Below are 24,958 nucleotides of genomic sequence, written 5' to 3' on the forward strand. Positions count from 1 at the left end.
CCTGCCCAAGAGCCTGGCCGCAGGGTCGCACAGCTCCTTGCAGGCCCACCCAGCCCTCGCAGCAAGCGTGCAATGGTGGAGCTAGCGAGCTAGATCCCTGCCCTGATGACACGAAGGGATCAAGTGGGACCCAACGGCTGAGTGGTCCTCCGGGCCTTCCGGACCCAGCTCCCCTGGAGAGCGCAAGGCCAGGGGGAGGTGGAAACTCTGACGGCGGGCCAATGGCGTTGCAGAGGCGGGGGGAGGGCGGGGCCGGGGGGGTGGGCCCTTGGTAAGAACCACCAATGTAAACGCAGGAGCGGGTGAGTGGCACCCATTGAGGGGCCGGGCCGGCGAGCGATAAGCCAATAGAAACTCAGGATCAGGGGTGGAAGGCGGAGAAGACGTAAGGGGCGGGGCATAGGGGCACCGGGACAATGAGCGCGCGGGGGCGGGGCCGGAGGGCGGGGGCGCGGAGGGGGCGGTGGCGGCGGCGGCGGCGGCGGCGGCGAACAAAGAGGCAGCGGGCGCGGGCGGCCGAGCCGAGCCGAGCGGAGCCGAGCCGGGCCGAGTTGGGCCGAGCCGGGCCGAGCCGGGCCGAGCCGGGCCGGGCCGGACCCAGGGACGCGCGGGCGATGCGGGCGTGCAGGCGGGGGTCGACGGGTCCCTGAACCCCCGCGCCAGGGGAAGCGAGGGAACCCGGCGCCGCGCCGCGCCTCGGGCCCGCCATGGCCGGGGTCAGCTACGCGGCGCCCTGGTGGGTGAGCCTCCTGCACCGGCTGCCCCACTTCGACCTGCGGTGGGAGGCCACCAGCAGCCAGTTCCGGCCCGAAGACGCCGACTACCAGCAGGTGACGCGCGCCCCCCGGGGTCGGGGTCCCGGGACTCCCCACCTCCCCGCAGGGTCCCCCCTCCGCGAGGGTCGGAGCCCTCCGGCCTCCATCGCGGCTCCTCACCCCCTCCGGCTCCTAACGGGTGGTCCTCCCCCCGCTGCAGCCTCCGTCGCGAATCCTTACCCCCCTCCGGGCCTCCGCCGAGGGTCCGAGCCCCTCCTGTTGTCACCGAGGCCCCCGGTGCGGCTGGCGGATCTGGGTGCATGGAGACCCAGTCCTCCATCCTCGGGGGCCCACCTGGTGCTGTTCCCTTGCAGGTCCCTCCCCCCGCCCCCCCCGTCCCCCCTGCTCCCCTTCTACCCAGGGACTCCAGGGCCCCGGGGCCAGTGCTCTGCCCAACCCCGCGAGTGTTGGGTCGGCTGGAGGGAATTCCTCCTCCATCCCTTTGGCCCCGGCCTGGGGAATCCCTGCCAGGCGGTTGGTGGGTGAGTGGTCTGGGCAGATGCCAGTCCTCTGTGGCTGGTAATGACCCCCTGTGCCTCGGTCAGCCTGTGGCTGGTGCACACAGTGCGGTGTGCAGCTGTGGGAGACCTGGCCGCCAGCAGGCCGGGAGGGGAGGGAAGGGAGGCCAGGCTTCGGGGAGAGGAGACAAGAGGGGCTGCAGTGGGTGCCAGTGGGGGCTGAGCAGTACAGAGCCGGGGGAGGGGGGCCCTCGGGGGCTCTTCTTAGCCCCTCTCCCCGTGGAGTCTCAGGCTGGCGTCATGCCAAGCCCTAGGGCCACCCCCGCCACTGTCGCTTGAGTGTAGGGCAGGAAACCAGGCTGTGGGCTTTTTCTTCCTGCTAGGGGATCCCGATTACAGAAGGGGGGGGGGTGACCAGGCCTCCCATCCACCCCCAGCAGTTCAGGGTTTTCCTGGTTGGTCACGCAGGTCCCCACGGTGGCATGGGTACACACTGTTCCCAAGCCGTGTGTCACCTCACCTACTCGGCCTGCCCCAGGCTCTCTGATCCAGATGAGGCGAACCGGAAGTGGAGGGTGCCTGAAACCTGGCTTCTCCGGAGACTCCCTCTCCCGGCTCCCCTGACCTGCGGCCACCAGCTGATTGAGTCCCTAAGCTGATTAGAAAGAGGGCCAGGGATTGGCACAGGCATGCAGGCTCAGAAACAGCAGGGAGGCCTCTGCATGAAGCCAGGCCCTGGGTCCCGTCCTTGTGAGGCTGCAGGAGCCTCTCCATGTGGCTGTGTTAGCTGCCCCGAGCATTTGGCCCCATTGCAGGTGGTCTGGAGCCACCTGGGACACTGATAGCTGTTTCCTGTGGCCTGTGGGTGGCCACCTGCTTGTGAGGCAGCAGCCAGGGCCTGGATTCTACCACATGTGACAGGGAGGGAAGGTGGTCCACGGGAATCTGAGGGTGCTGGCAGGACCCTTCTGCTCGCTGTCCCTTAGAGGGCCCTGAGCCCTGACAGGGCCTGCTCTGCCGCTTTGCTGCCCCGCTCTGCTCCGCTCGTCTCCACGTCTCCACCGTGGGAGAGCTCTGACTCACTCTCCTGCCTTCTCTCTGAGGAGCAGAATTAGCCACTGAATAATTCACAGTGTGGAAAGCAGCCTGTCTCCATCCCCCCTCCCCCGCCGCCTCTGCTCCTGACGTGGGTCTGTGGACATGCCTCCTGCCCCTGCCCTCCGCACACCAGAGCTCTTAGGCGGGTGCTTGATTTCTCTGAGCCTTGTGACCTTATCCCAAAATGACTGCTTGGGGGTGAGGGTGGGGGTGGGAGCGGAAGGGTCCTTCCTGGGTGGTTGGGCCATGGTGGGTTATGAGGCCTGCCCTGCCTCTCTCTATGAAATGATGCTGGCCAGGAGACTGGGGGAGGGGGTCTATGAGGTAGTGACCCCTGGCTTAACCAGGGGAGATTAGGGTTTCATTCTGGAGTCTTTGTCTGCTTGCCTATCTCCTATTCGCCCTCACAACCCACTGTTAACCCTGGGTCTTCTCACGGGGTCAAGTCTACACTGTCTGCTCTCAATCTGTCTCAGTCTGGGCTTAGCAGCTTAGGGCAGGCCAGACACTGCCAGCTGAAGAGGGAAACCCTTGATGGGGTTGGAAAAGGGGCCCAGCAGTCTGGGAAGGCTTCCTGGAGAAGGTGTTGCCTGGCAGGCCATGGAGACTTCCAGCTGGGCAGTCTGCTGAGGTCAGCCCGTCTCCTGATTGCCCCAGGTACCCGGCCAGCCCTGGCTTGCAGGGGGCCTTCCAGGTAGTAGGTAATGCTTACCTTGGGTAAGTAATTACCCAGTCCTGAGTGCTTGGTTGTTTAAAAAGATTTAAGTGGTGGGAAGAAAATTTCAGTCAGTAAGAAGAACATGTGCAAAGGCCCTGAGGCAGAAAAGCCTGAATGTGAGCTCAGTGAAAGGGAGATGCCCTCTGTCTGCATGTCACAGGGGAATGTGCTGCTCAGGAGCTCTGTGAGCCCATGCTGTGTGGCCACACAGAGGGCTCTGGGCTCTGGCTGAATGGTCTGCTGGCAGAGACTGGAGCCAGTTCGTAAGAGCAAAGCCCCTGGGTTACAGGATCAGCGGCAGGCAGGTGACAGGACAGCCACATCCTCCTACTGTCAGGATGGCCTTCATTGTCATCCTTTCCACTACTCAGGAAATGAGCTCTGGCTGAAAAAGCAGCCTTATCGCCTGTCTTCAGCTTACCAAGGCTGGGCTTATGTGGGGATGCACAATGGAGCCCTCGGGCTGGAGTCAGCCGGATCTGTGGGGTGGGCACCCCTTGAAAGCAGAGTCCTGTTATATGCTTTCTGATTGCTGATGCTGGGGCCTCCTCCTCTTTTTCTTGATGGCCTTGGGGTTTGAACCCACACCACCCAGCCCTTTTTTTTTTTTTGCTTTAGCTGTTTTTTGGGTAGTTATTTCTCAGACTGGACTTGGATCCTCCCAAGTGGCTGGGATGGCAGGCGTACGTCACCACCCCCAGCTGTTTTTTTTGTTTTTTTTAAATTAAGATAGGTCTCACTCATGCTTGAACCATGATCCTCCCAAATCTCTGCCTCTCAAGTGGCTGGAATGAGAGGCATGAGGCACTGTGCCTGGCTTGTCAGCTGCTTAGTAGGCATGGTGAGGTTTGGATGTGTGTGGCTTTGCTTACAGATGCTCCTCCCAGTATCCCACCCATGATGGTCAGTATTCTGAGGTTGCTGGTGGCAAGCACCCCAGAGAGCCTTGTGGAAGCTTCTAGAATAAGCCACAGGTGGGCAGGCGCTGATGGACGATGCACTGGTTGGGGTGCAGAGCAGGGGCTTGGCAGTGTGGCAGGGGAAGCCCAGCTAATAAGGCCAGTTGCTTTGAGTTTGTCCACATTGCAGCCAGTGCTGAGTCCAGGGGAGAATGCTAAGGCCTAGGTTGGTTGGCGCCACCTAGTGGCAGGAGTAGGTGAGGCTGGGACCCCTGGAGCCCTCTGTCTACTCCCAGAGGTGGCGTGGGTGTCTGTCCCCCCTCAGCCCTCCCCTGGAGTGAGAAGTCCTGTGTCCCCAGGCCCGAGTTTTCAGCTGTGTGGTGGCCTGGCCTTTGAGACTGAGAGGAGGCAGTGGCCATCTCTGGGCCCAGGAGTCCTCAGGCCTCTGATCGCAGTCCTGTGCCCTGAGACTTCCTGGAGAAGGTAACTCTTTGGGAGAGCGGCCAGGGAGGGCGGTATATACTTGTAATCTCAACATGCAGGAGGAAGAGGCAGGAGAATGAGTTCAAAGCTAGCCTAGGCTACATGCAAGTGAAAACCAAGTTGTCTGAGGGTAAGGGGGTCATTCTGTCCGCAGACACCCAACTCCCCAGCTCTTGGGCCTGCCCAGGCCATCTGCAGTGCCCCCTGCCCACTTCGGGGCTTGCTTGGCTTTCCCAGCCCAGCTCTTAGGCTCCTCCTGCAGAAATCCTCCCTGCCTCCTACTCTTGGCTGGGGACCCATCTTGTCCAACCCATGCTCTGTTTCCTGGGCCCTTGTTCAGACTGAATCCCAGGCCACAGCCCCCTGCCCAGGGGGCTTTTTCTGTCTGTCTCTTCTGCACTGTCTGGGATAGCTGCACAGTGGTCCCCGTAGCTGGACACTGGCTCTGTCCTGGCAGAAGCTGTGGCCCTGGCTGGCTCCTGCCTACACCTTCTACCCATGGACTGGACTTGAATGCAGGGCCTCACCTTTCCCCTACAGAGCTCTGCTAAGGCCCAGGAAGAGGACCCCAGACCTTGGTGCAGGGCCTGGGGTCCGAAGTATGGGAAGTGCCACCGTGAGGAGGGGCTGGCACATGACACCACGCTGGCAGTGAGTGGGCAGTGGCATGGCGAGCAGTCACCTAGGGCTTGCAGGAGCCGAGGATGCAGGCCCAGCGTGGACCCCAGGCCCTGTGCCGTGTCACCCACTGCCCCTGCTGGAGGCCCTATCGGCAGCCACTCCTACATCTTCAGGGCAGCAGTGCCCCGTGTGCTGGGATGGGGCCCAGTGCCCAGCTTGTACCCCCAACCAGTGCTTGGTGACAGTCAGCCACGGGCTGCTTTTGTTCTGTCCACAGGCAGGGGAGGGCATGGGGCACCGGGGGAGGCGTGGCCTGAGGCCTGTCTGCTCAAGGCCCAACTCCCATTCCCAGATGGGCTGGTGCACAAGCGCAGGCTGGGATCAGTGGCCACCTTCATGCCGTCCTGCGCAGTTGCTCTTGCTGGGCCCTCAGTTGGCACCCCCCCTCCCCCACAAGGACCTGAGGCCTGGGACCCTAAGGAATGGGCTGATGTGGCATGGGGCACCGCCTGCTTTGTTGGGCCAGGCAGCCAGCTGGTCCTTCATTTGAGGAGGGTGCCAGGCACACGCCCGTGTTCTGCTGCCGGCCCTGGGATGGGTTACTTGCCACTATGGCGGGTCCCTTGAGAAGTGCTGGGGTGGGGCCCCGGGGCATGTCCCCAGGGTGGCTGGGTGTGCCGTGATGTGAACACGCATAGTGAGGGCTGGGAGGCAGGTGTGTCCCGCCGCTCTCTCACGGGAACTGTGGGGGCAGGGCAGTGTGGGTTACAGGGGGGCTGGGGTCCCTGCACTTGCACCAGCTCCAGGGGTGGCCATTCCAGGAGGGTGTGAATGTGAGCAGTCCGTGCCTGGACACCAAAGCAGAAAGTTAGGGCCTTGCTTTCCAGTCCCCGCATGTCTACTGGCAGCTGCACTTTGTCCAGGCCCCATCAAGAGCTCACAGTCATGGAAGTCGTGAAACACAAGCCTGGCCCGCGGAAAATCTGTTTTTCATTTCTGGCCTGCGTGGCTGGAGCCTCTGCCAAGTATGTTAGGGGTGGGGGCTGGGGTTCCACAGCAGGCTGGGAGCCTGGGCAGCCTGGGCCCAGCAGGCAGGTCTCTCTGCAGGCTGGTGATTTCCGTGGAAGGGGCAGACAGCTTCATGTGCTGCCGCCCACTGGTGATCAGAGACCCTCGGCCATGGTGGGCAGCAGGCCCCTCAGCAGGGCTCTGCCTGGAGCTGGCTCGGGGAGGTGGCAGTGCTATGGTGGGAGCCCCTCACAGAGGGCCCAGACTCGGGGCCGTGGTGATAGCTTGTGCAGGTGAGGCCAGCCATGTGTCCGCAGTGCTGCCCCAAGGGGCTCACAGTTGGGGTCTGCTCTGCTCCCCTCTCCTCTGCTGGCCCAGGATACAAGTGTGATGCACTGCTGAGCAGCCGGCCACGCAGACACCCACGCTTGTGTCTTCTAGAGGATCCAGGGCTGCTGTGGGAACAGCCCGTGGCAGATGGAGGCCCAATGCTCCTCCCCTCAGCCCTCCTGTGTGTGTCATCACACCCACTGTGGTGCTGCCAGGCCACTGCCTGGGCACTGCTGGCTCTGGGTTCTGGCACATGGCTCTGTTGAGCTCTGCCCTCCTAGAGTGCAGCCCAGTAACCTGGCTGGGGCCCCGTGGATCTGCGAGCCTCAACGGGGGGGCAGGAGGGCCTGTGGGGGGCTCATACCAGCTGCAGATGGAGGTGTGGGGATTCCCCTATGCTGCGGGCATGCAGGTGTGACGTGGTGTGCTTGTGGCGCCCCCTGCTGGTGGCAGGTAGTATGACCTGTGGTGCTCACACCCACCCTCCAGTGGGGCAGTTTACTGTGCCACTGGCACACGGAGCACTTGTTCTTCCAGCCCCCCATAGCTAGGCTTTCTAGGCAGAACCACAAACTCCTCCACCTTCAGCTTGGGCACAGGCCGCCCACGGTGATCCTGCCCCCTCATGTCAAGACTGTACTGGTGTAGAGCCTGATCTTCTGTGGGTGAGGTGCTAACAGTGGCTTATAGGTGCCATGCCCAGGAAGCACAGGAAGTAGAGCAGCATGGAGAAGAAGTGTTGGGCCTCAGTGGGCCCAGGCTGCACCAGGCAGCTGACTCTTGCCCTTCCCGTCTGTTTGGTGGAGCCTTCCACTCCTGCCCCACATCCCTGCCGGGCCTTACAGCTCCAGCCACTGAGCATGCCATGCCCCCAGAGAGCCATATTCTCTTCCCCATGCCTGCACCCCTCCACCAAGACCTCCTCTACTCTTTAACACCCAGGGTGCAGCAGGGAGCATGGGGTCCCAAGTCAGGGACACAGGGCCCAGTTCTAGGCCCGCAGACCTTTGGGAACCCATAGGCCCCGCCCGGGCTGCCCCCAGGTTCAGGGAGGGGTGGGTCAGCCTGTGCAATCCTGCCTGAAGGAGCCCGGGTGTCACTTGTACCGTGGACGGAAAGTTCCATGTGATCAGAGCCCAGTGCTGAAGAGGCATTTTCCATCCTCGTCCTGAATGGGTCTGTGGACAGCGGTGGCTGTGCCGGCACAGATGCCATCAGCCTGGCCCCTGCAGAACCGTGTCCTCCCGGGACCTGGCTGCAGTCTGAGCCATGGTCATACCCAGGGTGGTGCTCTTCACAGCACCTAGGCTGACCTGCCCTCCGTGTAAACACCAGAGGGGCTGAATGGGGCTGGCCTGCTAGAGACCCCGCCGCCCAGTCCTGCTGCTCAGACTTGGAGTTGGGCATGTGGTAGAGGGGCTTCAGTGTATCTACAGTGAGGCTATATCCTTCTGTGTGTAGAATCCTGGGGGTAGTGATGGTTTCAGTGAGGTTGGTGTGGGCCCAGAGCTTGCCAGTCGCTGCCTGCATGGCTTCAGTGACTGGTGACCCCCTCTGAGTCCCAGGGCACTTCCCTTTCTGTTGTCTTTTGCTTCTGGGGACAGGGTCTTCCTGCGTAGGCCAGGCTGGCTTTGAACTTGTGGTCTTCTTCCCCTCCAGCACCTGTGCTTAGGGTTTCTTGGACCTGGCCCTGGCCTTGCCATGTTCCTCAGTGGGGAGTCCCTTGTCGCTCGCTGCTGGTGTGCACAGGTGTCCGGGGGCTTGGAGCCTGTGGGGCGTGGAGGCTCCATGCTCCCATGCCTGTGCCTGCACAGGTGCACACACACACACACACACATACACACACGCACCTGCCTGTGGGCAGGGAAGCTTCAGGAGCACCATGGGGGAACCCCCAGAGCTGTGGAGCGGGGTCCCAGCCTGCCCCATCCTGTGGGGTGTGCCAAGGCACTACTCAACGCTGTCCTCCCATTGGTTTGGCTGTCCACCCATGACTCCATTGGAGAGGGGCACTGCCCCATGTGTTACAGCACCCACCACCTGGAGGCAGGCTGTCTACCTTCCACCCTTCCATAAAGGAGCTGACCAGTACCAGCACATCCAGCTGATGACCACCGCCCTGGTTTGTGGCCCCTCTATCTTCCAGCAGGTTCTGTAGTTCACCTATGGTGAAATTTAATTGGATCCCTGTATGTGCCAGGCTCCTAGAGGTGTATGTAAGCTTAGCCCTGTGCTGTTGGGGGTCCCCTCATCCCAGATCCCACTGGCCTTGAGACATATCTCACTGGCCTTGAGATGTGTCTGTTTCCCCATCTGGCAAATGAGAGTGTGTGGTCCCGGCACACAGAGGAGAAAAGCCAGACTGGGAGCACTGCTGTGTTCTGTGAGCAGCTGGGCAGCCCAGCCCCACCACTGCCTGAGCCGAAGCCCAGCTGCCTCCAACCAGGCCCTGGGAGGCACACCAGAGGGATGTGGTCCCTGCAGGGCCAAGATGGGGCTGGGTGTAAGCCCAGCCATGAGCAAGTGAGGGCAGATGGAAGCCCAGGAGACATTGCAGTCGGAAAACTAATGCTTATTGATGACCACTGTGCGGGGCCTGGCACTGGGGTACAGGGACTGTCCAGGCCCTGGTGACTGGGTGACTGAAGACAGTACCTGATTCCTCCAGGGTCTCCTGCCACAACCAGGTCCCGCTCCACCTCCCCATGTGCTTCTCTGCCATGACGACCCCTGGGGACCAAGCATCTAGGGCCGCAGGGAGCCCTGGGCTCAGGAGGTGACTCTGCTCTCTCCTCTCCTCCTCAGCCTGCCAGTCCCCCACAGCACCCAGACTGCTCGTTGCTGGGCAGCTGAGGGGAGAGGGGAGAGGTTCAGCCAGCTGTAACTTCAGTCTCCTGGTGGGGTCCAGGTCTTCCCTTGGGCCTTCCCCTGTGCAGACAGCTCAGCCCCCAGGGCAGCAGTGTGGCTCTGGGCTGTGAAGGTTCTGTTCCTGGCTCACATCGGCTGGATATGCAGGTTTTGGTCAGCTACCACTCCTTCAAGGCAGGCGGAAGGTGAACAGGCCACTTCCACAGGTGGAACTAGTTGCCTTCTGCTACCTGGCAACCATCTCCTGGGAGATGGGCCACTGCTGGCCAGCAGGGCTACTCCAGGACCTCTTGTCCCCATGGGTCCCAGTAGGGGGCATTCTACCCCAATAAGTCCCCATGGCCAGGCTTTGGGGACAGCCAGCTATCCTCCCCCACACCACAGGAAGTATGCTGAGGCCACACTTCCGGCCACATGGTCAGTGAAGGGCTGCCTTTGAATGCAGGGATTGGGGGCCTGGACCTTTCTCTGCCTTCTCAGCAGCTTATTTGCTGGTGAAGCAGGTAGCCAGGCAGACTGAAAAGCGCCATGTCCAGGGGAAATGGACTGACACCCTCCCTCCTCCACGGTGGGGCTCCGGAAATGTTGCTCTGTGTGTGCATTGCATCCTCTTCCTGTGGGTGCCAGAGGGGAGGGACTGGGGAGGGGAAATCTGTTGTGTCCTTAGGGAACATAGCACCAAGCAGCTCTTCACAGGGCCAGGGTACCAAGTGGGAATGCCGCCTGCACCTGGCCTGGTGTCCCCAGGACTCCCTGGTGGGTGACTGGTGTGTGTGTGGGGGGATCCTGCCCCATCTCATCAAGTGTAGCTGAGTGTTCCAGGCAGTGCCCGACCCTCAGTCCTGCATTGGTGTGGGGCCTAGCCCTCCATGGGAGCCCCCAGATGTTTGTGGGCTGGTGATGGCTTGTTGTGCTGGCCACTTAGACTAATCAGCCAGGCAGCGCTAAGCTCTCACTGCCTAGCAGTCCCTAAGACCTCCACACTGCCTGCACCTGCTGCGAGTACAGGAAGCTTGCCTGGGGCCAGCGGTTCTGGTTCCCCTTGTCCCTCCCAGGACAGAGAGGATCGGTGAGGCACAGCCTCACTGCAGCTACAGGCTGGTGACAGGACAAGGGGCCCTGCTCTGTGGCTATATGCCACCCAGGGTGTGTACTTGGGACCTAGTGTGGCACTGACCATAGGATCCTGCCCTGGGAGGTGACAGGTCCCTGCTAGGGGCACCCCTCCCTCCATGTCCTTGCATCATGCATGGAGGCCTTGATGGAGGCCTGGAGCTTGTGCGCTGGCCTGCCCACAGGGAATGTGGAGTCCATTCCTGATACACAGTACAGTTGAAGGTGCAAGTCCAGGGTGGCCACGAGACCTTCACCTCCCAGGCCCCAGGCTCTAATGTGAGGCTGTGCCAGCTCCCTTGGGTGGGCGGGCACAGAATTCGCTTCCCCTGTCCAGCAGTGCTGAGGCCTCCACCCTCTAGCGTGCTTCTGTCCTACCCCTGCAGGCGCTGCTGCTGCTGGGGGCCGTGGCCCTGGCCTGCCTCGCCCTGGACCTCCTCTTCCTGCTCTTCTATTCCTTCTGGCTGTGCTGCCGGAGGCGCAAGAGCGACGAGCACCTGGACGCAGACTGCTGCTGCACCGCCTGGTGTGTCATCATCGCCACACTGGTCTGCAGGTGAGCTTGCCGGGTGTGTGTGGGGGTGGGGGGTGGGCAAAGGGAGGTAGTGGGAGCCGGGGCGGGGCCCGTGGGTGGGGGCTGGAGGGGCGGGGCCGGAGGGAGGAAGGGGGAGCCGGGGCGGGGCATGCGGGTGGGCGGGGGCCGGAGGGGCGGGGCCGGAGGGAGGAAGCAGGGAGCTGGGGCGGGGCATGTGGGTGGGTGGGGACTGAGTGGAAGGGGCGGGGCTCCGCCCCCGGCTCACCGCTCTTCTCCAGCGCCGGCATTGCAGTGGGATTTTACGGCAATGGCGAGACCAGCGACGGCGTCCACCGGGCCACCTACTCGCTCCGACACGCCAACCGCACTGTGGCGGGGGTGGAGGACCGCGTGAGTGGCTGCAGGGCTGGGGTTTGCGGGGTGGCTGCGGTTTCCCTGCCCCTGGCCTCAGCTCCGGCCGCTGCCCGGCCTCAGCTGCGGCTGGTCCCCGGCAGGTGTGGGACACGGCGGCGGCCCTGAACCGCACGGCGGAGCCCAGCCTGCAGAGCCTGGCGCGGCAGCTGGCTGGGCGGCCCGAGCCCCTGAAGGCCGTGCAGCGGCTGCAGGGCTTGCTGGAGACGCTGCTGGGCTACACGGCCGCCATTCCCTTTTGGAGGAACCCGGGCGTGTCGCTGGAGGCTCTGGCGGAGCAGGTGGATCTCTACGACTGGTACAGGTGCGCCGGGGTGCCCATCCTCCCTGGATGGCTCGCTGCGCCTGGGTCATAAGGTATCCTCATCCTGGCCATTTTGGTCTCAGCACCTAGTTAGTACCTGAGACCTTATGGGTGGTGGGCAGAACGGCTGGAGGTCGCTGACAGTGGATGCCAGGCCCCGAGTCCCAGTTTTCTGTGAGTGCCCTTCCTGGCCTCCCAGCCTGACCTTGCCATCCAGTTCCCCTCTGTACCTGCCCACACCCTGTGTGCCGGCAGGTGGCTGGGCTACCTGGGCCTGCTGCTGCTTGATGTGATCATCTGCCTCCTGGTGCTGGTGGGCCTCATCCGAAGCTCCAAGGGCATCCTGGTCGGGTGAGTCTAGGGGCAGGGTGGGTACCTGTGGGCCTTGAGGCAGAGAGGCAGGGTGAGGCACTGTAACACAGTCTCCCCCATCAGCTATGAGGTCTATAGTGTGACCCCACATTACCTAAGGTGGAAATGCTTGTGGAGGGAGCTACTATAAGACAACCATGGTGTGGCCTGCCTCAATGGCCATTTGCCCTAGGTTGGGCTCAGCTGCCTGTTGGGTTCCTTCCCAGGAGAGTCTGAGAGCCTATTGCCTTCCCGGGGCCTCAGGTGCTGGGGGACTCCTCCCACCCCTCCGTCCCTGCTCTGCTGCTCCCTGCACCGCTGGGATGGGACACGTGGCACAGTAAGCTGTGGAGACTCTCTGTCTCCTCCACTGCAAGATGGCAGAAGTGACAGCTTGCCCATAGTAGTTAGGTGCTGCAGCAGTCCCTCCCTGAACACCTGCATAACCACCTCCCAGCTCTTGCCAGGCTCTGGTCCAAAGAACACCCCAGGCCCTGCCGTGCAGCGCTGAGTGAGGGGTGAATGGTCAGCTGTGCAGAGGGTCAGGTGACAGCACCCTGGAGAAAAAGCAGGCATGGCAGAACAGGCAGCACAGCTGTCTGCAGTTTGTTTTGTTTTTTTTTTGCCAGTCCTGGAGCTTGAACTCAGGGCCTGAGCACTGTCCCTGGCTTCTTTTTGCTCAAGGCTAGCACTCTGCCACTTGAGCCACAGTGCCTCTTCTGGCCATTTTCTATATATGTGGTGCTGAGGAATCGAACCCAGGGCTTCGTGTATACGAGGTGAACACTTTACCACTAGGCCATATTCCCAGCCTGTTGGTTCTTTTGTTTTGTTTTGTTTTGTTTTTTGGCTGTCTGCAGTTTGCATGTTGCACCTAAGAGTTACAAAGTGGAGACCTTGGGAAGATGCTAAGTGGTTAATTTGTAGACTTGCAGAGGGATTGAGGGGCAGAGGGGCTCAGAAGGTCTCGTCAACTGGGCTGAAGGGAGCTAGAAGGACGTAGAGGTGAAGAACTTATCACACAAATCTTGGGACTCTGAGTGAGGTCCAGCAGGATTGGAGGGCCTGGTCAGGCCCAAGTCATTGAGCCCCTGAGGTTCACTCTACTTTGGCCTCAGAGCAAGATGAAGGCAGAGATGGAGTCTAGTGAAGAGAAGACCCCAGGGAAAGCTGGAGGACAAGGGATGAAGCCCTCAGAATCACCTGGTCTTCAGCCAAGTCCAGGCCTACCCTGCAGCCTCAACAGTGCACTGGCTGTACCTGCCCCAGCCTAGAGGGGCATCTGCCCAAGCACTGAGCCTTAGGCATTTGTAAAGAGCAGGCCTCTGGAAAAGCCATAACCCCTGTGGGCCAGACCCCCAGCTGTATTTAAGGGCCTGCCACTCTCTCCCACAGCCCAGTGTGTAGTATATCTCCTTCCCCCAGCTTGGGGGATGCTGACTGTTCTCCTTTGCCTCAAGGGTCTGCTTGCTGGGGGTCCTGGCCCTGGTCATCAGCTGGGGTGCACTGGGCTTGGAGCTGGCTGTGTCTGTGGTGAGTGGCTGGGGAACCAGCAGTTCCTGTCTGCCCTGGTGCTGGGGTAGGGGAACTACACTCCTCAGGGGCCTGCCCATCCATTATTCACAGACCCCGGGGTCAGCTTATACCCCCCCACCCCAGGTCAGCTTGTAGCTCAGGGTGGGCACAGCTTCCCTCTGAGGCCCAGCTTGGTCACCCCCTTCCTACCTATATGTACCACAGGGCTCCAGTGACTTCTGCGTGAGCCCGGACACTTACGTGACCAAGGTGGTGGACGAGTACACTGTGCTGAGTAGGGGTGAGTGGCCAGGCACCAGCTCCCCTGCCTACCTAATGGGAGTTGTTGAGACTGCCTCTCATGCAAAGGCCTGAGGCAGAGACACAGGCCGTGCTTGTGAGGCAGCAGGTAGACCAGTTGGGACGGGAAAGGGTGGAAAGGCAGCAGGACCTGGTCCTGGGGATCTGGGCTTTGCCCTGTGGAGGAAGCCTTTAGATGGGGAAAGGACACATGAGCCCCGGCTCATGTGCCTGCAACAGCCTTCTAAAGGCTTTTTCTGAGTGCGGTTGTGGTGGTACACATATGTCCCCTAGGATACTAATCCTCCTCACGCATGTGCACATGCACATGTGCACACGCATGCACACGTGCTGGCACGGGTACCATGCATGCATGCAGACCTCTACTTGCATGCAGACACATAGACACTGGCCACCCCTCATCCCACTCTTCCTGTCTCTGCAGACATCCTGCAGTACTACCTGGCTTGCTCGCCCCGCGCCACCAACCCCTTCCAGCAGGTAAGAAGCAGGCCAGTCTGGGGCCTGGGTGCAAGGGACGCACAGAGAGAGGCCAGAGCACTTGTCCATGGGGAGGTGGGGCAGGCCCTGTTCTGCCTCTGAGCCAACCTACTACAGCCAGCACTGTGCTGGGGGCAGCTGTGTGGATAGTGTGCCACTCACTGCCCTGGACTTGCCACCCTAGTGACTCAGGTCACTACAGGTCTCTGTAGTGGCATGGCTCCTTCCCAATGGGGCACGGGCGGGAGGAGTCCCAGGAAGCCTCTGAGCAGTGCTGTCTGGCCAGGTGCCTATTGGAAGGGGTTGGCATCCCTGACTGTCATACCCTTTGCCCTCAGCCTACATGCTACTGGGATTGCATGGCCCTCTGGGTCGTCAAGACTTACCTATCTAGGCTTGGTGGTACATACCTGTAATACCAGAACTTGGGGGGGATTTGGGAACTGGAGGCCAGCCAGAGCTTGACTCAGAAGTTACCTGTGTCGAGGATGCCCTGTTCGCTCTCGGGCACTATCAGGGAAGTATCCCATGTGGAGATTGCTAGGGGAGCAAGGGTGTCCTTGAGGCTGCCTGTGTGTAGTAGGGTGTGGGACCGGTGACATGGTGGCCCAGCCCCTCAAAGCCAAGCCTTTCTGTGGAGCAGAAGCTGTCTGGTAGCCACAAGGCGTTGGTGGAGATGCAGGACATTGTTGCCGAGCTGCTGAGGAGTGTTCCTCGGGAAAACCCAGCCACCAAGGTGAGGGGCTGTGGGGCAGGTCGCCTTGATTGGGTGAGGGGTTGCAGGGTGGGGCAACCTGCAATTGGGTGAGGGGCTGCAGAGCAGGCAATCTGATTGGATGAGGGCTGTTGGCTGGGGCCCTGATTGGGTGAGGGCCAGTAGAGCAGGCATCCTGATTGGGTGATGGACTGTGGGGTGGGGCCCTGATTGTTCCTCCACCTTTTCCTCCCATCCTTTTCCCTAGGGATTTCTGGTAGGCCCTTAAAGATGATTTTACTGGTTATATTGAAAATCTTATGAATTCTTTGCATAGAAAATAAAAGCAAAGGTAGAGTAAGACCAGCTCTTGGGGTAGCATATGGCATCTAATAGGCCTAGACCCCAGGTTGAACATTAAACCCCAAATCTCCTTGGGGTCCCTACCTCTACCTGCAGGCACTGCCTAGTTCTGGGGATAGCAGAGAGCACATCTCATGGGCTCTTCAGCCCCAGGGGGAGCAGCAGCACTTTCTCTGTGACACTTGACAAACTTGAAAGAGCAAACCAGACTAGGTGTAGTGATACATGCCTGTAACACCAGCTACTTGGGAAGCAGAGATCTGGAAGATCAAGTTCCAGGCTAGCCCAGGCAACAGTTTTGGTCATTGAAGCAAGCAAGGCTCCCAGTCCTGGCTTCCCCCTCCCCAGGTTGGAAGAGATCCTAACTTGAAAAATAACTAATGCAAAAAAGTGGCTGAGAGTTGTGTCAGGTGGTAGACCTCCTGCCTAGCAAGCGTGAGGCCCTGAGTTCAAACCTCAGTGCTGCCAATACAAAAACAAAAAAGCAAGCCAGCAGGTTATTTTCTTTGATATCATGTTTTGCCTTGTGGGACAGTGGGCACATCCATCTGCTAGGCAGCTGCCACAGCGCCTCAGAGGACGGCTGGGGTCCTGTGGGCATGAGCAGGCCTGGGTCCTCCTAAGGCTCTTCTCCTGGGCCCACAAGCACCATCTTCCCGTGTTCTCAGTCCACCCCTCTTTCCTTATATGGACCCCACTCACATCCCATCAACCACCAAACTGTGATCTGGGAGGGGGCATGTCTGCACATGGATTTCAGGGACCACACTCTTAGCCAGTTTTGGGAAGCTCCATCTTCCTAAAGCCACTGGAGGCTTGCAGTGGTGCTTAGGAGCTGTGTTGCTGCCGGCAGCACTGCATCCATCACTCACCCAGCAGGACCTCTGTCAGCCCGGAGAGGTTGAGCCATTTCTCCACGGTTGTCTCTGTGCACACACGGGCTACACACACACACACATGTACACACAGTAGCATCTCAATACACTGTGGGTGAGATCTCCCTCCTCTCTGTGTCCCCAAAGGCTGCCATATCTTTTTTGTTTTTTTTCTAAGTGTCACTGGGGTCGAGAGTTGGGGCCTTTGAGCCACACTCTTTGTCCTTTTGTTTTTGTTTTGTTGTTTTTCTTTTAGTTTGTCTCTGACATAGGGTTTTGCCCAGGCTGTCCTCAGACTTCCACCCTTCTTCCTGCCTCTGCCTTCAGAGTAACAGGGATTACAGGTGTATACCACTGTACCCAACAGGTTGCCAATTCTGAAGGCCCAGTGTCCTCAGGTCCTCTGCTGAGACTGGGGTCAGGGTGGGCTCAGCAGCAGATTCTGGGTTAGGGGGGAGCGTGGAGGCTCCAGCAGGGGGTGTAGCTCGAGCCCAGTAGGGCACTGACCTCACATGGTGCTGCCCTCCAGGACCACCTGCTTCGAGTCCAGGAGGTGCTGAATGGCACAGAGGTGAACCTCCAGCACCTCACAGCCCTGGTGGATTGCCGCAGCCTGCACCTGGTAAGGGCCATTACCGGGGGGGGGGGGGGGGGAGGCGGGGAGCTGCTAGGGGGGGGGGGCGGGGGGCTGACCTCATGGCAGGGTCAGCAGGCCACTGTGGCCTGGCATTGGGCCTTGCAGGTCGGCCTCACTGCCTGTCTCTAACTTTCCTCCCGTCTCTGGTGTGGTGCCTCGTCCATGCTGGCCAGGACTACGTGCAGGCGCTGATGGGCTTCTGCTACGACGGTGTGGAGGGCCTCATCTACTTGGCCCTCTTCTCCTTCGTCACGGCTCTCATGTTCAGCTCCATCGTCTGCAGCGTCCCACACACCTGGCAGCAGAAGAGGTGAGCCCCACGTGTCCTGCAGCGGGCGGCCTAGGGACAAACAGTCCCTACGGGAGACAGACAGACGCAGCCTTACCTGGCCACTGTCCGAGTCTCTAGCACCTCGGGCTGGTGGTCCCAGGTGAGAAGGAACACTCTAGAACAGCTCCCAGCCAAGCGCCGTGCCTGCCCCGGTGCAGGCATGCACAGCTGGGGCTGGGAGGATGCTGTGGGCACATCTTCTGCAGGGGGCCATCTGGCGGCCATGGCCTGGTGGCAGCCAGATGACCAACGTTGAAGTTGGAGTGTGGGGATGCCAGACTAATTTTCTGAAGTCCCCACTATAGCCATCTTCTTTTTTCCTGCCTCCCTTCCCATCTAGTCTCCCACCAGTAGCCTCACGTGTGGCAAAAGGCAGCCCCGCGCTAATCCCACCCCTCGTGCCATGTTGTCACCACAGCTTATAATACAACTGAGTTGGCGAGTACCAAAACCTAGGCATCAATCCTTCTGCGCAGGATTGTGTGCTATTTGGGGTCCTTTTATGCTTCCATGAGAATTTTTGGATTGGTTTTTCATTTTTTTGTCAGTCATAGGGCTTGAACTCACAGCCTGGGCACTGTCCCTGAGCGCTTTTGCTCAAGGCTAGCACTCTCCCACTTTGAATCCCAGCTCTACTTTTGGTTTTCTAGTGGTTAATTAGAGATTAGAGTCTCATGGACTTTTCTTTCCCAGGCTGGATTCAAACTGGATCCTCAGATCTCAGCCTCCTGAGTAGCTAGGATAACAGGTGTGAGCCACCAGCACCTGGATCTAGGTTTTTTCTTTCTTTTCTCTTCTTTGCCAGTCCTGGGCCTTGAACTCAGGGCCTGAGCACTGTCCCTGGCTTCTTTTTGCTCAAGGCTAGCACTCTGCCACTTGAGCCACAGTACCACTTCTGGCTTTTTTGTATATATGTGGTGCTAAGGAATCGAACCCAGGGCTTCATGTATACGAGGCAAACATTCTTGCCATATTCCCAGCCCTGATTTTTCTATTTTTGTAAGAAATTACATTGGGACTTTGGTGTTCCGTTGACTGTGTAGATTACTTTTGGAAGTATGGCCATTTTCATGGTGTTTGTTCTGCCCTTCCAGGAGCATGGAAGTCCTCCTATTTTCTAGTGTTTTCTTGAGTCTCTTTAAGATTTTACAGTTTTCACTGTAGAGTGCTTTCACATCCTTGCCTAAGTTAATACCTAGGTGTTTTAGTGTTTTTGAGGTTTAATTATAAATGGAATTTTTCTTTTTGGCTCCTTCTCCTCCCTCCCTTCCTTCCTCCCTCCCTTTCTTGTAGTTAGTTGGAGATAAGAGTCTCATGGACTTTCCTGCCCAGGCTAGCTTTGAACGATCCTCAGATCTCAGCTACCTAAGTAGCTAGGATTACAGGGGTGAGCCACCAGTGCTTGACATTGTTCCTCTTTTCTATTTTTTTTTCTTTTTTGTGTGTGTTGGTCCTGGGGCTTGAACTCAGGGCTTGAGTTTTTGTGCTCAACGCTAGTACTCTACCACTTGAGCCACAGCTCCACTTCTGGCTTTTGGGGGGTTAATTGGAAATAAGAGTCTCACAGACTTTGCTGTCTGGGCTGGCTTCCAACTGCGATCCTCGGATCTCAGCCTCCTGAGTAGCTAGGGTGACAGGAGTGAGCCACTGGAGCCTGGCTCAAGCTACTGATTTCTGAGTATTGGTTTTATTTTCTCCTCTGTAATGGAAAGCGTTTATCAGATCTAGAAGGCTTTGTGGCATCTGCAGGGTTGGGTTGTTAAGTTCAGAAACATATCATCTGCCTAAAGGGATAGCTTGCCTTCTTCCTTCCCTGTTTGAATCCCTTTGTATGTCCCTCCTGCCTCCCTGCTCTGGCTAGGACCAAGCATGAGGCCTGGATCAGGTCTCGGGGATGCTTGCAACAGAGCTGGTGGTGACCGGGGTGAAGCTGGGGGTGGTGTGGTAACAGTGGTAGTAGTAGTGGTGGTGGTGGTGGCAGTGGTGTGGTGTGACATAGCAGGAGTGGTGACGGTGAGGGTGGTGGTGGTGGTGGTGATGGTAATGAGGGTGGCGGTGGTGGCGGTGGTGTTGTGTGACAATGGTGACGTGGCAGGAGTGGTGAGGTGAGGGTGGTGGTGGCGGTGAGGAGGAAGGAGGCCTGTGGCTGGACTCAGCTCCTGGCTCTGCCTTGCTTGTGGTGTGGCTGGGTAAGTCACTTAGCCACCTGGCTTTGGTGTCCCTGACCCTAAACGGGGCTGTAAAAGGACTCAGGGCCAGGTGAGCTGCCACATGTGAGGGCACCGCCAGGGCACTGTGCCACCCTGGAGGTGTGTCCTGCCTCTGGCCCAGCCCTGTGTCCTAGCAGGGCAGGAGGACGCTGCATGTCAGGGCCTGGCCACAGAGCCAGAGGGCGGCACCATAGCCTCTGTGCTTGGGAAGCTGAGGTGTTCGCAGCCCGCTGTCCACGGGCAGTCCGTGCCCCATGTAGATGGTGGGATGGGCCTCCCTCTCAGAGGCTACGGCTTCCGGGCTGGGGCTCCGCAGTGTGAACAGCTAGGACTGGAGACTGTGCCCACACCACCACCACCCGAGGGCCAGGCCAGCTCCACCCTGGGCACTGAGAGGGCACCGTGTGCTTCTCCCAGGGGCCCTGAGGAGGACGGGGAGGAGGAGGCCGCCCCGGGGCAGCGGCAGGCGCAGGACAGCCTGTACCGCGTCCACATGCCCAGCCTGTACAGCTGTGGGAGCAGCTACGGCAGCGAGGCCAGCATCCCAGCCGCGGCCCACACGGTCAGCAATGCCCCAGTCACCGAGTACATGTGAGTACCTGCGGGCCCTCGCGAGCCCAGGGGCCGGTGGGCACGGCCAGGCAGCAGGACAGAGGGGGGCTCAGGCAGGGCCTGGCTCCCGCGGGAGGCTATGTGCTGCCCTGCCAGCGGGCAGGCAGCCAGGGTGAAGGTGGGCTTTGGGTGGGCGCTGGAGGCTGTTCAGCCTGTGTGACTGCTGGGCTCATGGACTCTAGTGAGAGCAGCCATGGCGGCCTGCAGAGCTGCAGCAGGTGCCAGGCCGATCTGGGAGCCGGGTGGGCATAGGGGCCTCTCTGAGCTGGGCCACTGGTCAGTGGTCACTCACAGTCACTCTCTCCCCCCACGCCTCAGGAGCCAGAATGCCAATTTCCAGAATCCCCGCTGTGAGAACACCCCCCTCATTGGGCGCGAGTCCCCACCGCCCTCAGTAAGTCCAGGGCAGGGGCGGGGGGGCCCTCCGGGGATCTGCTGGTGCTCTGGGGGTCGCTGTGACCACAGGGGTCTGTCCAGCCAGGGCCTCTGAAGTAGATGCAGCTAGGTGGACCCTGGTTCTCTCCAGCCTTGAGGAGCCAGGGGTCAGAGTGCAGAGCATCCGTGCCCCTCAACCGCACCACAGGGGCTCCCCGCTTTCCTGCCTTCATGCTGGGCTGCCCAGGGCGGGCCTGGCTTCCTTTCCTTCCTTTGCCTGGGTGCCTCAGCCCTGGCTCTTCCAGCCTGGGCCTTGAGCGTGACACGGACACGAGGGGACAGGGTGGACTTGGTGCCAAAGAGGAGCCGGCAGAGCCTGAGTTCCGGTGGCTTCCTGGAACGTGGGCTGCGAGGACGGGCTGGGGGCTGCAGGCCATCTTGCTTCCGAAGCACAGCTGCCTACAGTACAGTGGCCACCGCCTGCCATGCCCAGGACCTGCACAAGGGCCGTGCCAGGCTGCAGGCTCCTGTCAGCGCCCTCCCGGCTGCCTTCCCTCGGCCCCTCTGTCCCATTGTCTCCTGAGGCCGCCGCGCCCTAGCGTTGAGGACGCCTCCTCTCTCTCTCTCTCTCCTGCACCCCTCCCACCCCGGGCCCTCCTAGCGCTATCTGGCTGCCTTGGACTCTGGCAGCCACACAGGCTGGCAATTTAAACCCATGGACAGTGCCCGAACGCTGTGGTAGCTGTGCCCTCAGAGTGACAGGTACTTACACACCCGGCTCCCCCGCCCCGCACGGCCACCGCCTGCGCCTCCATGCCTCGCACCCTCTGCTCACCACCGCCCCCACCATGGCTAACCTCAGGCCCCACCCTGCCAGGGCCAGCGCCGGGCAGTCCAGCACAGCCGGAGACCTCGGGTGTGGGCCCGAGCCCAGGGTCTCAGCGCAGCCAGGAGCCCGTGCCAGGTTTCCCTGCCTCCTCCCTCCCCCTGCCCAGCCTGACTCCCCACCCACCCACCCACCCACCGCCCGTGAGGGACGCGTCCACCACAGCCCAGGGGCTCCCCGGGGTTAAGCATGGATCTGAGCCCAGGGGGCAGTTCCTGCCTGCCCAGCCTCCAGGTGCAGCCCTGCAGGCAGGCCTGTGCACACACTTGCGCAGATGAGCGTGCACACTCCTCCCACCGTCCCATCCCACCAGCTGTCCTGTCCCCCACCTGTCCCCTGTCACTGCTGCATGTCCATGGAATGACATGACTCCTTGGGCCGCCCTCTTCCTGCTCCCTCCTGCTCCATGGCTCATGGGCTGCTTGCACCCTTCTAGTGCCCCAGAAGGCTCCCAGGGACCTGGGCCGTGTCGGAACTCTGCTCAGGGGACTGTGGGAGCAGCCTGGAGTCTGGGGGTGGTGGGAACCCACCTGAGATAAACAGGGCGTCCTGACCACTGGTGACCCAGGACCCGGCCTGGGTGTGTGGGATCTTCACCCAGTGCCCAGCTTTAACGCACACTTTATCCACTTGTGTGTCCTCCAGTGCACACACACACACGCATTCACTTGCACACATGTATGCACACACATGCATATACATGTACTTACAGGCGTTCACCTGCATGCATTGCACGTGCACTCACAGTCAGGCATATGTGTACATGCATACACACATGTGCACACCACTGAAACCCTTCACACACCTGCTTGGTCAGGGTAGCCGCAGTGTGCAGGGTGCCATCTCCCTAGCCCCGCCCCTGGGTGGGGCCCTGCTCCTGTGGGCAGCAGTCACTCCAGCCGGGCCAGTGTCTGGCAGAGGCTGGGGCTGCCCGGCTGGTGGGCAGCCTGGGAGGGTGTTTGGGTCCCAGGCACATGGTGGAGTGAGTGCCCTGTGGGGCTGGCCGAGCTCTGACTAGACATTTTGCTGGTCGTGGCGGGGCCTGGGAGCTGAGACGACTTCTCCCTGCTGGATGTCCTTGGTGCAGGCTGAGGGCCGGCCAGCTCCTCCCGGACCCCCTTCCCTAGGGCTCTGCTGACAGGCGCCAGGCACTGTGCTGCGGCCGTCACCCTCCTGAAGGTCAGCCATGGCGCACGGTGCCCAGGGTCTCACTGACCCACTCCTCTCTCCTCAGTACACGTCCAGCATGAGAGCCAAATACCTCGCCACGAGCCAGCCTCGCCCCGATTCCAGCAGCAGCGCGCACTAGACGCCCGCCGCCCGCCTCGTGCCACCCGCCTGCCCCTCCCGAGCCAGCGCCACTTCCGCTGAGGCCGCCGGAGTCCCGCCCCTGCTCCCCTCTCCCCACAGGGGCGCTCTGGACCCCCACCTCTGCCTGGGCCACAAGATAGAGCTGCCACCACACCCACCCCTGCCTGGCCTTCCCGCTGTGTCCTTCCACCCTCTTGCACTCTCTGAGCCCCGCTCTGTGCCAGGTGCTTCTGTGCCCGTGTGCGCCTTCTACAGATGGCTCTTCAGACTCTGCAGCCCAGCCCTGGCCTCTCCTGCCTGCTCCACCCTCCCACAGTTCCTGTCTCCCCCAACGGCGTGCACACCTGGGCTGACCCTGTGTCTCTGGGGTCACGTCTTCATTCATAGGAGACCTGTGCCTGGCATCGCTGGCAATCAAGGGACAGGCCCGTACCTTCCTGCTCATCTCTGTCCCTGTGCCCGTGTCTTTCTGCAGCGTCCAGCGCCTGCCTGACCTGGTCCAGCCGTGCCCAGCCCTGGCTCTGCTTCTCCCTCCAGCTCCTGGGCCTCAGGCCCCTGCCTCCGGCCCAGCACTGCCTGGACAGCAGGTGCCCTTGCCCTGCACGGTTCCCTCGCTGGCCTCCCAGTGCTGGTTGCCCTCTTGGTGCCAAACCCCTCTTCCCTCCTCGACATTTGGCAGCTTCGTTGGGTTCATTTTTTGCACTAACCACGTTTATCATCTCTAGTGCTGGCGGGCGAGGGCTGAGCAGGACGCTGCCCCCCCCCCCCATCTCCCCCCAGGACAGGTGCCGAGTCTCTGGAGCACAGCCTGGGGATGGGATCCAAACAGTCTGTGAAAGCGCCCCCAGCCCTTGAAGCCTGTCTGGGGACTAACCACTAACCTCACTCCCAGCCTCCATCGGCCTGTGAGTTTGATCCTGTGTCCAGCCCCATGGCTGGGAGCCTGGGCGGAAGTGGCCATTTCTACAAGGGGTGCTGTTGGGAGGCACTGCAGGCCTACAGTCTATCCGGAGGGCCTGGGGACCCCTCCCTCCCTGGGCAGACGCAGCCCCGGGAGCACTGTAGCCCCAAGAACCTGGACCTGGAGTCCCGGCCTTGGCCGCCCTTCCTGTGAAGTGGGGACAGGCTCCCCTAAGGTGCTTTTGGCGTCAGTGTACGATGTTTGCTGTGCTTCCTGCCCTGGCAGCTGTGAGCCCCAAGTCAGCACCTGGGCACAGCCCCGGCCAGCCAGGATGGCAAGACGGGGGCCCGGTGTGCGCCCACTGGGCCGCAGGGACCGCGGCAGGGGGCAGTTTACAGATGGCCCCAGGACGGGCCTCACCCCTCCCTGGGTGCACCCCTCCCTGCTCTGCCTTCCAAGCGCGCTTTTCTGCCAGTGTCGGACCAAAACGGGGTGGGTGGGGGTGTCACCCCAGACCAAAATGGGGGGTGGTGGGTGGGGGTTGGGCCTGGGCGTCACCCCAGTGTCGGACCAAAACGGGGTGGGTGGGAACGTTGGCCTGGGCATCAACCAGGTGCAGCACTGAGCCTTGGCGGAGGGCTCCTTGCCCCTGGCCGCACTCCAGGACCAGGGCGCATTCCTGGCCAAGGCTGCACCCACCTGGGTGCCCATCTCGGCAGCACGGAAGCACACGCTGCCCACGCTTGAATGTGTATAGCACGAGAGGCCGGTGCTGCCCGACATCCTGCCCATTGTGTGCACACATGCCCGGCTGCGAGCCTCCTCACCGAGGCTCGATTTGGGAAAGGGCCAAGTGAAGGGGTTCATACTCTACCACCCACGGAGGGGAGCAGCTTTGCCCTGGTTTCCTTTTCCTTCTGAGCTTTGGGGACCGCTTGACTTCCATCCTAGTGGCCTCCCCACACCTTCCTACGGGCAGCAGGCTGGGGCCAGCCACCCGTGGTGGTTCCATGCCCCTTCCCCCCCTCCCTCCCCCCCCCCCCACGCAGACACTATAGACATAGTGGGACATTGACGGCTGGGGACGGAGGCCAAGCGTGCTTGGGCAGGTGCTGGGCCCTCTGCAGGCATCCACTTCCCCAGGTTTAGGCAGGGCAAGGTTTAGGAAGTGGAGGGTCTGGTTGGGGGTCAGCCTTGAACCTCCTTTTCCTGGTGACTTCCACCCACCTCACTATGCAACTCCCTCCCCAAACCTGCCCAGCCCAGCCAGGAGGACCAGGTGACCAGGGCCCTCTGTGGGCATTTTGTGTTTAACCATAATGGTTGTGTGCCATGCCCGTTTATGTGTTACATACATACATACGATTCGTTCAGACCGGCCTCCCCGCCTCCCCTCAGCCCTGCATCTTAACTACGTGTGAACTAATGCCAGAGC

At 60.8% G+C, this 24,958-nt stretch overlaps 2 protein-coding genes across 3 annotated transcripts in view; one reads left to right on the top strand and one right to left on the bottom strand.

The window, feature by feature from the left end:
* Window positions 1-547: 547 nt before the first annotated feature.
* Window positions 548-24,053, top strand: Ttyh3 (tweety family member 3). 2 transcript variants are annotated; one of them, XM_048330248.1, is made up of 15 exons: window positions 548-830; window positions 10,798-10,967; window positions 11,225-11,336; window positions 11,441-11,661; window positions 11,917-12,012; window positions 13,473-13,545; window positions 13,753-13,828; window positions 14,273-14,328; window positions 14,972-15,064; window positions 16,790-16,882; window positions 17,071-17,207; window positions 19,856-20,029; window positions 20,369-20,444; window positions 21,087-21,187; window positions 22,546-24,053. In XM_048330248.1, exons 1-14 carry the CDS (start codon window positions 708-710, stop codon window positions 21,165-21,167), a joined length of 1,581 nt encoding a protein of 526 aa, XP_048186205.1. In that variant the 5' UTR covers window positions 548-707; the 3' UTR covers window positions 21,168-21,187; window positions 22,546-24,053. The 2 variants fall into 2 exon arrangements, with proteins under 2 accessions (XP_048186205.1, XP_048186206.1); XM_048330249.1 differs by lacking the exon at window positions 21,087-21,187 and having other exon boundaries at window positions 22,546-24,051.
* The window catches only part of Lfng (LFNG O-fucosylpeptide 3-beta-N-acetylglucosaminyltransferase), a 30,217-nt gene continuing 13,510 nt past the window's right edge, over window positions 8,252-24,958 (bottom strand). Inside the window, exon 9 of the transcript XR_007208502.1 lies at window positions 8,252-8,280. The gene's annotated coding sequence lies outside the window, so the exon portion shown is untranslated. The remainder of the gene's footprint in view (window positions 8,281-24,958) is intronic.

Source organism: Perognathus longimembris, chromosome 1 (genome assembly GCF_023159225.1).
Source record: "Perognathus longimembris pacificus isolate PPM17 chromosome 1, ASM2315922v1, whole genome shotgun sequence".
NCBI classification, from domain to species: domain Eukaryota; kingdom Metazoa; phylum Chordata; class Mammalia; order Rodentia; family Heteromyidae; genus Perognathus; species Perognathus longimembris.

Excerpts from the sequence above, each read along its gene's own strand:
- Ttyh3 (XM_048330248.1), top strand. The coding sequence starts at position 708 with ATGGCCGGGGTCAGCTACGCGGCGCCCTGGTGGGTGAGCCTCCTGCAC. Across the intron at positions 13,546-13,752 it reads TGGAGCTGGCTGTGTCTGTG|GGCTCCAGTGACTTCTGCGT; the intron begins GTGAGTGGCTGG and ends TATGTACCACAG. Across the intron at positions 17,208-19,855 it reads CACACCTGGCAGCAGAAGAG|GGGCCCTGAGGAGGACGGGG; the intron begins GTGAGCCCCACG and ends TGCTTCTCCCAG.